General features: G+C 42.6%; 1 protein-coding gene across 1 annotated transcript in view; it reads left to right on the forward strand.

The window, feature by feature from the left end:
* Positions 1-620: 620 nt before the first annotated feature.
* Positions 621-16983, forward strand: part of tbx4 (T-box transcription factor 4) — a 98363-nt gene continuing 82000 nt past the window's right edge. Inside the window, exons 1-2 of the mRNA XM_072242875.1 lie at positions 621-776; positions 12065-12159. Of these exons, the coding sequence (XP_072098976.1) occupies positions 621-776; positions 12065-12159 (251 nt within the window). The remainder of the gene's footprint in view (positions 777-12064; positions 12160-16983) is intronic.

The following is a 16983-nucleotide window of genomic DNA, read 5'->3' on the forward strand; positions in this document are numbered from 1 at the left end:
ATAGTAGAGTCCTTGAAAGTGAGTCTGTAGGTTGTCAAGTCAGTTGAATGTTTAGGTGAGTGAAATTATCCACACCATTTCGGGAGCCTCATGGTTGTAATTAATAAACAAGTGGGTGTCATGCATTGTTTAACTATTCAACTTCTTGTTGATGTTAAAAGTAATCCCAAAGGTGGATAATGTGTTCTGACTTAACATCATTGAATTAATAAACAAGTGGGTGTCATACATTGTTTAACTATTCAACTTCTTGTTGATGTTAAGAGTAATCCCAAAGGTGGATAATGTGTTCTGATTTAACATCATTGAATTAGTTGGACCATCAGCCCTTCACATTTTTGATGGAGTTCACCAATTAATCCCACTCCTTGTGCCCTGTCTCCAAAATCTGTATCTTTCTTCTTCCAAAGTGAATCAGTGCAGCTCAGAGAGTTCACGCTCATGGAAGAAAGACGGAAAGGGACGTTAGCAAAAAACAGACAAGGATTCATGGCCTAGTCATGCATATGACTGGTAAAACTCACTTGAGAGTGTAACCTGAGTGTCTATTTGATCATAGCAACCAAACCTTGTGTACATGTTGTCCCACAGTGAGTACATCTGTGCTATTTCATTAGGAGATGCTGCAAGAAAAGACTGCAACAGAAAGTGAAGAGAGCTATTCAGCAGCTCAAGTGGATGGACACGGGGAGCATAATCTGCAGTCCCCAGGGCACGGAGCACCAGGGGCCAGCAGCATGTCTCCAGGCAGTCCACAGGGACAGGACCCTGACCAGGTAAGGAAGCATCATCTGTCCCTTCACGTGGAATAACACAGGCTTGTTAGACTGAATCCACCTCGTTCTTCCCAGTAACTATTCCGCTCCTATTTCTTTCTCCTTCTGTGTATGCTGCTCAACTTTACACATTGAAGTGCATTGTTATACTTCAATCTGAGCTTCAAATTTTCACCCAATCCCTCGCTGAGAACCCTCATTTCATCTCGGGACCTCCAGAGTAATACACACGAAATGCTGGAGGAACTCAGCGGGTCAACGGAGGGGAGCACATTGCTTTACGGTCCCAGCCGCTCAGGTTCAATTCCCATCACTGCCAGTAAAGAATTTGTACAGTCTGCCCTGGACCGCGTGGGTTTACTCCAGGTGCTCTGGTTTCCTCCAAAAGTCCAGAGATGGACTTTGGTAGGTTAACTGGTCATTGTAAACCGTCCTATGATTAGGCTGGGATTAAACTGGGGGATTGCTGGGTAACATGGCTCAAGGAGCTAGAAGGGCCTATTCCGCACTGTATCTCAATAAAAAAATAAACAGTCGACGTTTTGGGCTGTGACTCTTCATCAGAACAGGAAACGAAGAGGAGAAAGCTAGAATAAAAATGTAGGGGGAAGGGGAAGGAGTACAAGATGGCAGGTGATAGGTGAAGCCTGCTGGGGGTCAGGAAGAAGGGTGGGGGAGGGAGGATGAAGTAAGAAGCTAGCAGATGATAGGTGGAAGAGGTAAAGACCAAGGGATCTGAAAGGAGAGGAGAGTGAACCATGGGAGAAAGGGAAGGAGGAGGGGCACCAGAAGGAAGTAATGGACAGGTAAGGAGATTAGGTAGGGTAAGAGGGGGACCCAGAATGGAGAATGGAGAAAAAAAGAAGGGGAAAAAGGGGAGAAATTACCAGAAGTTATCGAAACCAATGTTCATGCCGTCTGGTTGGAGGCCACCCAGTTGGAATATGAGGTGTTGCTCCTCCAATCTGGGAATGGCCTCATCGTGGGAGTAGAGGGAGCCATGGACCAACATCTCAGAATAGGAATGGGAAGTAGAATTAAAATGGGTGGCCAACACCTTTATTTTGAGTTCCTCCAGAATTTAGAGTGTGTTGCTCTAGATTTCCTGCATCTGCAGAATTACTTGTTTATTTGATCCCTGGATCTCACGTGCTTATCCTCATTGGTTGGGAAACTCTTGCCTTTGTAACCTCCGGCCCAGACTTTACCAGGGCCCTTCTTGCTGACCTTCCATTTCACACCCTCTATAAACTCAGTAACAGCAAAATACTGCAGATGCTGCAAATCCGGGCTCTTTACTAAAATAAAAACAGAAAATGCTGGAGATCCTTAGCTGGTCAGGCAGCATCTGTGGGAAGGGAAACAGAGTTAATATTTTGCATTGAAGACCCTTCACAAGAACTGGGGAAGTGGGAAAAGAAGTTAGTTTTAATTTGCAGAGATTGTGGGTGGTGCGTTCGGTAGGGTGGATGTTTCTGTCGGGGACAAAAAGGGCAATGTTACAAAAGACATGGGGGATTTCAACATGCAGGTAGCTTGGGAAAATCAGGTTGGTGCTGGATATCAAGAGAGGAAATTTCTAGAACACCTGTGAGATTGCTTTTTAGAGCTTTTTTGAGCCCATGAGAGGTTTTAGATATTCTGGATTGATTGTTGTGCAATAAATCAGAATTGATTAGAGACCATAAGGTAAAAGAACCCTTAGAGGCAAGTGATCATAATATGATCAAAATCACCCTGAAATTTGAGAAGTAGAATCTAAAGTCAGGTGTATCAGTATTACAGTGGAAGGAATTACAGGGGCATGAGAGAGGAGTTGACGAGAATTGATTGCAAAGGAACACTGACGGATGACGGCAGAGCAGCAATGGCTAGAATTTCTGACAGCAATTCAGAAGACACAGGATATATACATTTCAAAGAAGAAGTAGTATTCTAAAGGAAAGATGACCCGAATGTGACTAATAAGATAAATCAAAGCCAACATAAAAGCCAAAGAGAGGGCATATAATAGAGCAAAAATTAGTGGGAAGTTAGAGGATTGGGAAGCTTTTAAAATCAAACAGGAGGCAACTAAAAAGTCATTAAGAGGTTAAAGGTAGAATACAAAAGTAAGCTAGCCAATAATATTAAAGAAGATACCAAAAGTTTCTTTAATACATAAAGTGTAAAAGAGAGGCGAGAGTGGATATCAAACCACTGGAAAACGATGCTGGAGAGGTAGTAATGGGGGACAATGAAATGGTGGATGAACTAAATCAGAATTTTCCATCAATCTTCACTGTGGAAGACACTAGCAGAAGGATGGAAGCTCCAGGAGTCGGGGGTCATGAAGTGTGTGAAGTTACCATAATTAGAGAGAAGGTTCTTGGGAAACTGAAAGGTCTGAAGGTAGGCAAGTCACCTGGACCAGATGGTGTACCCCCAGGGTTCTGAAAGAGGTGGCTGAAGAAACTGTGGAAGTATTAGTAATGATCTTTCAAGAATCACTAAATTCTGGAATGGTTCTGGAAGACTAGAAAATTGCAAATGTCAGTCCATTCTTCAAGAAGGAAGAAAGGAAGTTTTTGGCCAGTTAGTCTGACCTCTGTGGTTGGGAACATGTTGAAGTCAATGATTACGGATGTGGTTTTGGGGTACTTGGAGGCACATGATAATATAGGCCTTTAGTCAGCATGGTTTCCTCAAGGGAAAATCTTGCCTGACAAATCTGTTGGAATTTTGAAGAAATAACTAGCAGGATAGACAAAGGAGAATCAGTTGATGTTATGTACTTGGACTTTCAGAAGGCTTTTGACAAAGTTCCACACATGAGGCTGCTTAACAATCTACGAACCCATGGTATTATAGGAAAGATTCGAGCATGGATAAAGCAATGGCTGATTGGCAGGAGGCAAAGAGTGAGGATAAAGGGACCTTTTTCTGGTTGGCTGCCAGTTACTAGTGGCGTTCCACAGGGGTTTGCATTGGGACCCATTCTTTTTACATCATATGTCACTGATTTGGATAATGGAATTGATGACTTTGTTCCAAAGTTTGAAGAAGATACGAAGATAGGTAGGTGGAGGGCCAGTTTGTTTTGAGTTGGAATACAGTGTCTGGAAGTGTATGGTCATGTACTTAGATAGAAGAAATGAAAGGGTTGACTATTTTCTAAGTGAAGAGAAAATACAAAAATCTGAGGTGCAAAGGGACTTGGGAGTCCTTGTGCAGGATTCCCTAAAGGTTGACTTGCAGGTTGAGTCTGTGGTGAGGAAGGCAACTGTGATGTTAGCATTCATTTCAAGAGGACTAGAATATAAAAGCAAGGATGTAATGTTGAGACTTTATAAAGCACTGGTGAGGCCTCACTTGGAGTGTTGTGAGCATTTTGGGGGTCCTTATCTTAGAAACTGGAGAGGGTTCAAAGAAGGTTCACAAAAATGATTCCAGGATTGAATGGCTTGATGTATGAAAAGCATTTGATGGCTCTGGGCCTGTTTTCATTGGAATTCAGAAGAATTGAAATCTATTGAATGGTGAAAGGCCTTGACAGAGTGGATGTGGAGAGGATGTTTCCTATGGTGGGAATGTCTAAGACCAAAGGACACAGCCTCAGAATAGAGGGGCGTCCTTTTAGAACAGAGGTGAGAAGGAATTTCTTTAGCCAGAGTGTCATGAATCTGTGGAATTCGTTGCCGCAGGCAGCTGTGGAGGCCAAGTCTGTATGTATATTGAAGGAAGAGGTTGATCGATTCTTGATTGGTCAGGGCATGAAGGGTTATGGGGAGAAGGCAGGAGGTTGGGGCTGAGAGAAAAAAATTGATCAGCGATGATGAAATGGAGCAGACCTCGATCACCCAAATGTCCTAATTCTGCTCCTATATCTTATGTTCTTATGGTCTAAGTTAAAGTTGCAAAATACAGGTCAGAATTGTTGCTGAGACCTAAAACCGAAAGAATATTGCTGGAAATGACCAGAAGTGTCTGCAGATGGAGGAAGATGAAGTCACTATTACAGTTGGATAACAGACAGCCAAATTAACCCTTTCCTCATTGTCCTCGTTAATGTAAATTTATTATCAAAGTACATTATACATATGCAACTCTGAGATTCATTTTCTTGTGGGCATTGAACAAAGAAATACAACAGAACCAATGAAAAACTACACACAAAGATTGACAAACTGTGCAAGTACACAGAAAACTAAAATAATAGTAATAAGCAAATAAGTAAATAAATAAAGCTGGAAACACGATTTGTAGATTCTTTGAAAGTGAGATTACATCAGGAACCTTGCTCTCACTCTGTCACAGAGAATGGATACAGAAGGATGTAGAATTAGAGGAAACCATAATTCTTCTAGTTTTGTAGAACTGGAGGCCCATGGAAGGATAAATTTGAAATCAAATCTGAGAACTGGAGGTCTGAACCATTCCCAGGATAATGATCATGTACTGAAGACTTCAGATCTGATCCATTCCCAGAACAATAATCATGAACTAAAATCAAAGGGTTCTGGAGACTCCAGGTGTCCAACCTGAAATATTAACTTTCCCCTTTCTAACTGACTAATCTACTAAGTATTTCCAGGATTTTCTGCTTTCAAAATCTTTACTCTCCACTCCAGAGTTCTCCACTTACAACTGGGTTGGCAACTTCTACCACTTCAGGATCTTTCTTGCATCTACCATTCTCCTGAATCTGTCTTTTCAGGCACCCCTTCCCATTGGCGGCTGACTGTCAGTTATCTCATCCTCCACACACATTCACCCCGAACCCATCATTGGTAATTTCTTCTTTATGACCTAATAACCACACTTAATATTTACTTCTTCAGCAGTAATTCCCCTTCTATACGTGTTTGTGTCCAATTCCAAACTGGCAAGCATCTTGTGGTGTCTGGTGACAATAATAACAATACATGTTGCAAATGTTGAGACTGTACAAGATGTTCTTTCAAGTTCAATATTACTGGTTTCCTCCATAAACTGGTCTTGTGGTATGCTATAATCAGGGTAGAGGAGACCAGGTGACGTGATCCACATTTTCACCAGATATCACTGTGCCAGTAACACACTCTGCGCTGCAGCATCTCCAATAAATTGTTCAACCATAGAAACTGGCAATTGTCTCTAGATTCAGGGGTAAATTGCAGCTGTACTTTTTCAACGGGCTCCTTTGTCTCCCAGTAAACATAGATGTCCATTTCTGGCTTGGATTCAGAGTCCAAGAACCTAGATTTAGCCAGCCTTCCAGTTACTGTGCCTTCAGCAGTGAGTCTCAGAAATCCCAGATGCTGTCATCCATTCCAGTGCAATGTGGGCCAGCTCTTACCAAGCCTGCCCTCAGCCTGACAGGGAACAGGAGTAACCCATATTCAGCTCGTGGGAAAGAAGAATAAAAATAGAGGAAAAAAAACAAGAAGCTAGAAAAAGATAAAAAAGGAAAATCTGGAACATTTGGTTTTCCAAATCAAGGGTGTAAGTTAGATCTGTGGACCAGCAGCTGGAGATTTGTACTTGTGATCTAGAGTTATGACTTCCAATTCTACCACTGCAGTGGAGAATTTAAATTCATCAATAAAATAAAGCTGAGACTTAATTCTTCTTAAACCCATCACCCCTGCTGGGCATAGGCTGCTGACAACAATTCGCCAGAGTACTCTGTCCTGGGTTGAAGGTTAATTGGCCCTATGGCTTCCACTTTCACCACATGAATTTATACGTCTTCTAGGTGAAGATCCTTTCTCTCCCAAGGTTGAGGTCTTTGGAGCTTCTGTTGAAGTTTTGGTAGCTCTGGGTTTTTAACAGGATGGGGTTGCTATCCCCATGCCCAATCCTCCTCCTTTCATAGCTGGGGTCAGGACCATCCGTGGCGGAGTTCTGTGACTTAATGTTGCAGCCTTATTGCATTGTTGAATATAAATCTCCACGCAGTAATGCAGCAGCTTGATAAAACCCTGGTAGGACCACACTTGGAATATTGTGCTCGGTTCTGGTCACCTCATTAGAAGAAGGATGTGAAAGCTTTAGAGAGGATGCAGAGGAGATTTACCAGGATGCTGCCTGGATTACAGAGCATGTCTTGTGAGGACAGGTCAAGTGAGCTAGGACTTTTCTCTTTGGATCAAAGGAAGATGAGAGGTGACTTGATAGAGGTGTACAAGATGATAAGAGACATTGATCTAGTGGACAGCCAGCACCTTCTCTCCCCCAGAGAGAAAATGATGAATACAAGGGGCATAATTTTAAGGTGATTGAAGGAAGGTTTGGAGTGAGGGGGAAGTTAGAGGTAGGGTATATTTTCCCCCCCACAAAGAGAAGCCTGCCAGGCTTGGTGGTTCAGACAGATATAGTATATTAAGGGCATTTAAGAGACTCCTAGATAGGCACATAGATGACAGAAAATTGAAGGTTCAGAATGATCTTATGTTGAAAGGTCAACATAACATCGTGGGCTGAAGAGCCTGTGCTGTGCTGTAATGTTTTATATTCATTAAAAAATATTACATTGAGTTAAAAAACATGCCTGTTTCAATGAAGTCCTTCAGGGAAACAGGTCTGCTGTCCTTACCCATCAGGTTTGTACCTGAATGCTGACCCAGCAACATGGTCGAATCCAATGTGCCTCTTTTAGGAATTTATTCCTTGGAGTGTAGAGAATGAGGGAGGATTTAATAGAGGTATACAAATTATGAGACGTATGGATAATTAAACCATAAGACATTGGAGCAGAATTCAGCCATTCAGCCCATTGACTCTGCTCTACCATAGGGTACTACAAAAAAAGTATCCACACCTCCCCTTGGAAATTTTCATGTTTTATTGTTTTACAACATTGAATTACAGTGGATTTAATCTGGCTGTTTTTGACACTGATCAACAGAAAAGACTCTTTCATGTCAAAGTGGAAACAAATTTTGACAAATTGGTCTAATTTTATTACAATTATTAAACACAAAATAATTGATTGCATAATTACTCACCCCTTTCAAGTCTATATTTAGTAGGTGCACCTTTGACAGCAATTACAGCCTTGAGTCTCTATCAGCTATGCACAACTGGACAATGCAACTTTTCCCCATTCTTTACAAAACTGCTCAAGCTCTGTCAGATTGCTTGGGCACCGTGAGTGAACTGCCCTTTTAAAGTCCAGCCACAAATTCTCATTTGGATTGAGGTCTGGACTCTGACTTGACCACTCCAGGACATTAACTTAGTTATTTTTTTAAAGCCATTCCTGTGTAGCTTTGATTTTATGCTTGGGTTCAGCGTCTTGCTGGAAAACAAATCTTCTCCCAAGTTGCAGTTCTCTTGCAGACTGCATCAAGTTCTCCTCCAGGATTTCCCTGTATTTTACTGTATTCATTTTACCCTCTACCTTCACAAGCTTTCCAGGGCCTGCTGCAGTGAAACATCTCCACAGCATGATGCAGCCACCAGTAGGGATGGTGTGTTTATGTTGATGTGCGGTGTTTGGCTTACGCCAAACAGAGCATTTAGTCTGATGGCCAAAAAGCTTAATTTTGGTTTCATCAGATCATAGAACCTTCTTCCAGCTGACTTCAGAGTCTTCCACATGCCCTCTGGCAAGCTCTAGATAAGATTTCATGTGAGTTTTTTCAACATTGGCTTTCTCTTTGCCACTCTCGCATAAAGCTGCGACTGGTGAAGCACTTGGGCAACAGTTGTTGTAAACGCAGTCTCTCCCATCTCAGCCACTGAAACTTGTAACTCCTTCAAAGTTGTCATAGGTCTCTTGGTGGCCTCCCTCACTAGCCCCCTTCTTGCACGGTCACTCAGTTTTTGAGGATGGCCTGCTCTAGGCAGATTTACAGTTGTGACATATTCTTTCCATTTCTTGATGATTGTCATAACTGTACTCCAAGAGATATTCAGTGACTTAGAAATTTTCTTGCATCCATCTCCTGACTTGTGCTTTTCAATAACCTTTTCACGGAGTTACTTTTGTCTTCATGGCGTAGTTTTTGCCAGGGTACCGACTCACCAGTGGTTGGACCTTCCCGATACAGGCGTATTTTTTTACTACAATCAATTGAAACACCTTGACTGCACACAGTAATCTATATTTAACTAATTATGTGACTTCTAAAACCAACTGGCTGCACTAGTGATTAATTGGTGTGTCATATTAAAGGGGGTGAATACTTATGTAATTAATTACGTATGCTACGCAAGATTCGAACAGAAGAGGAGCGTCCTGCTCCCTCCGGATGAACCGGACCTGGTGGCATCGAGATTCATCATCACTGAGGAGGACGTTAGAAGGGCCTTCCTGAAGATAAATCCAAGGAAGGCGACGGGCCCAGATGGCGTCCCGGGACGAGTTCTCCAGGCCTGTGCAAGCGAGCTAGCTGGAGTGTTTGCTGACATCTTCAACTGCTCCTTGCTTCAGTCTAAGATCCCATCGTGTTTTAAAAAGGCAACGATAATTCCGGTGCCGAAGAAGAGCAAGATGGCATGCCTGAATGACTATCGACCTGTGGCTCTGACATCAATTGCTATGAAGTGCTTCGAGAGATTGGTTATGGCACACATCAACCACAGCCTACCGGTCAACCTCCATGCTTTGCAATTCGCCTACCGGAGCAATGGGTCAACGGCAGATACCATCTCTCTGGCCCTACATTCCTCCTTAGAACACCTGGAGAATAAAGACGCATATGTGAGGCTCCTTTTCATTGACTACAGCTTTGCCTTTAATACCTCATTCCAAATAAACTGATTCCTAAGCTCCGGAACCTGGGCCTTAGCACTCAGATCTGCAGCTGGATCTTCAACTTCCTCACAGACAGGACCCAGGCTGTAAAAATAGGGGACAAGCTCTCCTCTACAATCACTCTGAGCACCGGTGCCCCACAAGGCTGTGTACTCAGCCCCCTGCTGTACTCACTGTACACCAATGATTGTGTAGCTAAGTTTCCATGGAACTCAATATATAAGTTTACTGATGACACAACAACTGTAGGCTGTATCTCGGGTAGTGACGAGTTTGACTACAGAGAGGAAATTAAGAACCTGGTGGCATGGTGCGAAGACAATAACCTATCCCTCAACGTCAGCAAGACGAAGGAATTGGTTGTTGACTTCAGAAGGAGTAGCGGACCGCACGACCCCATTTACATCGGTGGTGTACAAGTGGAACAGGTCAAAAGCTTTAAGTTCCTCAGGGTCAATATCACAAATGACCTGACTTGGTCCAACCAAGCAGAGTCCACTGTCAAGAAGGCCCACCAGCGCCTTTGCTTCCTGAGAAAACTAAAGAAATTTGGCCTGTCCCCTAAAACCCTCACTAATTTTAATAGATGCACCGTAGAAAGCATTCTTCCAGGGTGCATCACAACCTGGTATGGAAGTTGTCCTGTCCAAGACCAGAAGAAACTGCAGAAGATCATGAATGCAGCCCAGCATATCACACAAACCCATCTTCCGTCCTTGGTCTCACTTTACACCGCACGCTGTTGGAGCAGTGCTGCCAGGATAATCAAGGACACGACCCACTCAGCCAACACACTTTTCATCCCTCTTCCCTCCGGGAGAAGGCTCAGGAGCTTGAAGACTCGTACGGCCAGATTTGGGAACAGCTTCTTTCCAACTGTGATAAGACTACTGAACGGATCCTGACCTGGATCTGGGCCGTACCCTCCAAATATCCAGACCTGCCTCTCGGTTTTTTTTGCAGTACCTTACTTTCCCTTTTCTATTTTCTATGTATGATTTATAATTTAAATTTTTAATATTTACTATCGATTTGTACTCCAGGGAGCGCGAAGCGCAGAATCAAATATGGCTGTGATGATTGTGCGCTCTAGTATCAATTGTTCGGCAAGAATAGGGTAAAGTAAAGTAATTATTTTGTGTTTTATATTTGTGATTAATTTAGATCACTTTGTAGAGATCTATTTTCACTTTGACATGGAGGAGTCTTTTTCTGTTGATCAGTGTTTTAAAAAAAGCCAAAATAACTCCAATGTGATTCAATGTTGTAAAACAATAAAACATGAAAACTTCTGGGGGGTGGGGGGTGGGGAGGGAATTCTTTTTATAAGCAGTGTATGAGCAGACTTTTTCCAGTGAGGTTGGGTGAGACTGGATCTAGGCATCATAGGTAAAACATAAAATATTTAAGAAGAACTTGAGGGGGAGATTTTTTATTCAGAGGGTGGTGAGATTGTGGAATGAGCTGCCAGAGAAATTGCTGGATGTGGGTTCAATTTCAACGTTTCAGAGAAGTTTGGATTAGGTTCTTGGATAGGAGGGGTATAGAGGGCTATAGTCCAGGTGTGAGTCAATGAGACTAAGAAATATAACAGTCCAGCATAGACTAGATGGGCCAAAGGGCCTGTTTCTGTGCTGTAGTACGCTATGATTCAAATGACTCTAGTTTAGAGTGCTCACCAATGCCAGTAACGTCTATAAATGGCCAACAAATATTGTTCAAGGTTGTTGCTGCGTCACCACTCCACTAGTTGGTATATCTCATTCCTATACGCCCTCTCATCTTCATCTGAGATTCTACCAACAACAGTGTATTGTTAGCAAATTTATAGATGGTATTTGAGTTATGCATAGCCACATAGTCATTGGTATAGAGAGAGTAGAGCAGTGGACTAAGCACACTGCCCTGAGGTGCACCAGTGTCGATTGTCAGTGAGGAGGAGATATTATCACCAATCCACACAGATCATGGTCTTCCGGTTAGGAAGTCGAGGATCCAGTTGCAGAGGGAGGTACAGAAGCCCAGGTCCTGTAACTTCTCAATCAGGATTGTGGGAATGATGGTGTTAAATGCTGAGCTATAGTCGATGAACAGCATCCTGACATGGGTGTTGTGTTGCCTACCTATCTATTTAGTTAATTAGCTATTTGGAGATACAGCAGGGTAACAGGGTCTTGTGACCCAACAATCCCACGCCGCCCAATTACACCCATGTGACCTACTAACCTGTACATCTTTGGACTGGGGGAGGAAACTGGAGCACGTGGAGGAAACCCACGCAGTCACAGGGAGAACGTACAAACTCCTTACAGACAGTGGTGAAATTGAACCCAGATCGCTGGCACTCTAGTAGCATTATGTAAACCATGATGCTACAGTGCCACTGTCCAGGTCTTGGTGATGATTTCTGAGGAAGATCTGAACATGTTGTATACATTAGTGAACGTGTGATCACAAGGTGTGGTCAAGCATCCCATTGATTGATGACAGAATGTTTCAAAAGTTAGCCATTGGAATTTGAATTAAGTTAATGCTTACAGTACTAAAGACATCCATTCACTTCCAGAGCATAGAGAACATCAAGGTTTATCTCCATGAAAAGGAACTTTGGAAGAAATTTCACGAGGTGGGCACAGAAATGATCATCACCAAGGCTGGCAGGTGGGTTTAGTGCGTAAGTAGGAAGAGCTGTACACTTCATACACATTGTTTGTATTTATATACACCATGTATCCTTTGGTTGTTTTGGGATTATGTAATGGATGCAAACGAGCTGACACCTTGCCTAAATTAATCACCTAAACACCCCAGAGTGACTTGCAGGATTTGATGTTTCATATTGGAAGTTGTGATTTGGACGCACTGCCTGGAGTAAGTTCTTTAAACTGGGGACATCAGCAGCACATCAGGAAAAGAGCAGGCAAATGGGATTAATGGGAAATCTCCCTAAAAGAGTAGGCACAGGTACAATGGGTTAAAGGACCCCTTGTTTGATTTGATTCTGCACTCCTGGAACAGAAAGTCTTTATCATTTATGAATATTATTTGTGTCATATAATCGCTAAGTTTAGAATGTAACGTTCACTAACAGTGTGATAGATGGTGGGATCTGAATTCCTCCCATCTACTTTACTGCATGGTGAAAAAAGGAACATTGCCTAATATGTGAACTCAAGATCTTGAAAATTCACAGGTTCCTGCCTTTCCATCACCTGTCTCTGTTGTTTTATGGACTCTTGCCCCCACCCACCCCCTACAGCTCACTTTACAACCTAGATGTGCTCTATCAGCAAGCTTAGATTAAAGTTCAAAGTATAAAGTGTCACTGTATACTACCCTGAGATTCATTTTGTTGAGGGACAAAGGAATACAGCAGAATCATCGAAAAACTACACACAAAGACCTTCTTGAACAGCAGAGCTGCTTTCAGAAGACCTTTAAACTACTCCCACTTCCATCAGTACTACTGTCATGGAACAACAGCTCATCTTTTGCCTGGGTATTTGTCCTGATGAAGATGGCAGAGTTTCTCATCAAAACATTGGTTATAATTGACTCATGTATCCAGCTGGAAGCCCGAGAAGAGTTTATTCGTGCACTGCTGTTTGTTTTTCTACTAATTATCCTTTGTGGTCTCTTGTTCTCCACGTCTGTGGGTTGTGGATACATGGTCTCATCTGATCGCCACCCAAGGTTAAATCTATTTCCTGACCTTCCAAGCTAAAATCATCCTTCATTGTCAGAATTACATCATCGTTTATCCTTACCTGTCCTTTCCAAACGTCAAGTACCCGGGAATATTTGGTTTCAGATCGTGCAACCATAAATCTGCAGTTTACTATCACAATTATTCTGCATTTTTAGCATCTGCACAATCACTTGTTTTTCAGAAGGTCTTTGACAAGGTGCCACACATGTGGCTGTTTAACAAGATAAGAGCCCATGGTATTACAGGTGTAAGGGGTTTCTTTTTTTATGTTACTGTGGAGGCTAACAAAATGGCTTCTTTGTTATGTTATAATTAAAATAGCTTTTCTGAAGTAACTGCGATGTAAGGAGTTCTCTCTCTCTCTCTCTCTGCTTGTTTGGGTTATATTATTGATAAGAGAGGGAACAAACCAATTGGGATAGATGTTATTCTTTCTTGTGTGTCTGTAAGCTCTTGTTTTCACGGGTGTTGGGGGAGAAGGCGTGATGGGAACAGAGAGAGTGGACGCGATGCTGTAAGCTGGCCGACGGGACAGACCCCAAGCGGAAGTCCGAGGCCCAGGGTCTTTGGCATGGAGAGGAGACGAAGACAGACTTGTGTGGAGCGTCTGGTCGACCACCATGGTTGGTCCCAGGCGGCAGGTCGAGGTGGTCAGAGGGGATCGAATGGTGGAAAGAAGACTCTGTTAATTGAGCTTCAAATGTTGTGCACAAGGTGGTTGAACTTTGATAAGTTTGGCGCCTTTTACTTTCCTTTTATATTTTAACTCTATTAATTACATAGTTCCAGTAAGATCTATAAAGTGTAATCATTTAATCACATATGATGTATTGTCTGTTATTTGGCGGGGTGGGATACATCACACAGCATCCACACAAACTCGATTACCCAGTCTGGCGGGGCTGAAGGCTGCTCCCCCTAGACGAAAGCGAGTTGAGCGAACCTGAGGCTTACCAGGGGGCTACACAGGAAAGATATTAGCATGGATACAGAACTCTCTGATTGGCAGGGGGCAAAGAGTGGGAATAAAGGGAACCTTTCCTTGGCTGCCGGTGACTCATGGTGTTCCGCAAGGGTCTGTGTTGGAACCGTTTCTTTTTACATTATATATCAACGATTTGGATGAAGGAATTGATAACTTTGTGGCCAAGTTTGTGGACGACGTGAAGGTAGATGGAGGGGCATGGAGTACTGAGGACGTAGAGAGGCTGCAGAAGGACTAAAATTAGGAGAATGGGCAAAGAAGTGGCAGATGGAATATAGTGTAGTGATGTATATAGCCATGCACTTTGGTAGAAGAAATAAAAGCGTAGACTATTTTCTAAACAGGGAGAAAATTGAAAAAGGTGGAGTCCTCATGCAGGACTCTCTAAAGATTAACGTGGAGATTGAGTCAGTGGTGAGAAAGGCAAATGCAAGGTTAGCATTCATTTTGAAAGGAATAGAATGTAAAAGGAAGGATGTAATGCTGAGGCTTTATAAGGCACTGGTGAGGCCTTGCTTGGAGTATTGTGAGCAGTTTGGGGCTCCTCATCATGAGAATGATTCCAGGAATGAAAGGATTATTGTATAAGGAGTGTTTGGTGGTTCTGGGCTGTACTTAAAGGAATTTAGAAGAATGAGAGGGATTTCATTGAAACCTATTGAATGTTGAAAGGCCTAGATAGAGTGACTGTGGAGAGGATGTTTCCTATAGTGAGAGTGTCTAGGACCAGACAGCACAGGCTCAAAATAAAGGTTTGCCCATTTAGAATGGAGATGAGGAGGATTTTCTTTAGCCAGAAGGTGGTGAATCTGTGGAATTTGTTTCCATAGACAGCTCTGGAGGCCAAGTGATTGGGTGTATTTAAGGTGGAGGTTGATAAGTTCTTGATTAGCCAGGGTGTGAAAGATTATGGGAAGAAGGCAGAAGAAAGGGGTTGAGAGGGAAAGTGGATCAGCCATAATGAAATAGTGGAGAAGACTTGACGGACTGAATGGCCTAATTCTGCTCCTATCTCTTATGGTGTTTATCAAAATTTATATTACTTCCATTTCTGCTGGACATCCCAAAAAGTTTGCAAGTCAATGAATTATTTTGTTGATTGTCTCTGTTAATGTAGGAAAACTGGGAACCAATTTGCAGACAGCAGTCCTCACAGAGAGTAACTAGGTTAACAGCCAATGGCCTGTATGGGCTGCAGGATGAATGGTCGACTGAAAGAGAATTCTTTTCTCTTCTCTGATCAACGTTGCTGGACTGTTTATCATTATCTGAACTTGGTGTAGCATCTTATCCAAAACCTTTCACCCTCTGATAGAACGTAGAATACTACAGCACAGTACGGGCTCTTCGGCTCACAATGTTGTACCAAACTTTCAACCTACTTTGAGATAACTCCAACCCTTCCTCCCGCACAGCGTCCATCTTTCTGTCATCCATGTGCCTCTCAAAGAGTTTTTAAAGGTTCATGATGTATCTGCATCTACCACTATCCCTGGCAGGGCGTTCCATGCACCCATGATCCTCTGTGTAAAAATCTTACCCAATGACATTCCACCCCTATACTTTCCTCCAATCACCTTAAAATTATGCCCCCACTTATTAGCCATTTCTGCCCTGGGAAAATGTTTGCATAGTCATAGTCATAGTCATACTTTATTGATCCGGGGGAAATTGATTTTTGTTACAGTTGCACCATAAATAATAAATAGTAATAAAACCATAAATAGTTAAATAGTAATATGTAAATTATTTACGCAGGAAATAAGTCCAGGACCAGTCTATTGACTCAGGGTGTCTGACCCTCCAAGGGAGGAGTTGTAAAGTTTGATGGCCACAGGCAGGAATGACTTCCTATGACGCTCTGTGTTGCATCTTGGTGGAATGAGTCTCTGGCTGAATGTACTCCTGTGCCCACCCAGTGCATTATGTAGTGGATGGGAGACATTGTCCAAGATGGCATACAACTTGGACAGCATCCTCTTTTCAGGCACCACTGTCAGAGAGTCCAGTTCCATCCCCACAACATCACTGGCCTTACGAATGAGTTGGTTGCATACTTTAGCAATTAACGTTTATTCAAGAGTTATTCTGTGAAAAGCTCACAGACGTACCCACCTGCCAAGACCACCAGCAGCACTTGTCTGACGAGTAGTCAATTCCCCCTGAGAGATCTCATTAATGGGCCGACCTATAGAAGATATGTCAACAGATTGTTTAGTTACAGGGAATCTGTGGTGCTCCATCAATCCCACTGGTACCTTCTGCACATTTTACCACAGTAGATATTGCATGGTGAATAGGATTAACTTTTATGTGTCACATGTATATTGAAACATCAAAACATATAGTAAAATGTGTCATTTGCTTTAATGACGAACCCTGTCCAAGAATATGCTGGGGGCAGCCCAAAAGAGGTGCCATGCTTCCAGCACCTACATAGCAAGCCCACAATTTACTAATCCTAAATCATATGCCTTTAGAAAGCCTAATTCTGCTTCTATATCTTAATGGTCTAAAGTTTGCTGTTTTCAGGGGGCTTTACAGCAGGAATAACTCCTCTCCTATCAGTTCTATCTGATCAGTTTGCTAAGTTGCCTTAAACTGGAGGGGAAAGGGCTGCAGCTGATGGATCAGCACTGCACCATTGAAAGCACATTATGGTATAGATGCATGGAAATTCTACCAGTTTCACAGTGTAATGAAAAGTTGAGTTACAGCTAACACTGACACAGTTAGCGTTGACAATTTTCATTGAGTGTAAAATCCATTCCGTTATTTTGCAGATCCATTT

Source organism: Mobula birostris, chromosome 25 (assembly GCF_030028105.1).
Source record: "Mobula birostris isolate sMobBir1 chromosome 25, sMobBir1.hap1, whole genome shotgun sequence".
Taxonomy (NCBI): domain Eukaryota; kingdom Metazoa; phylum Chordata; class Chondrichthyes; order Myliobatiformes; family Myliobatidae; genus Mobula; species Mobula birostris.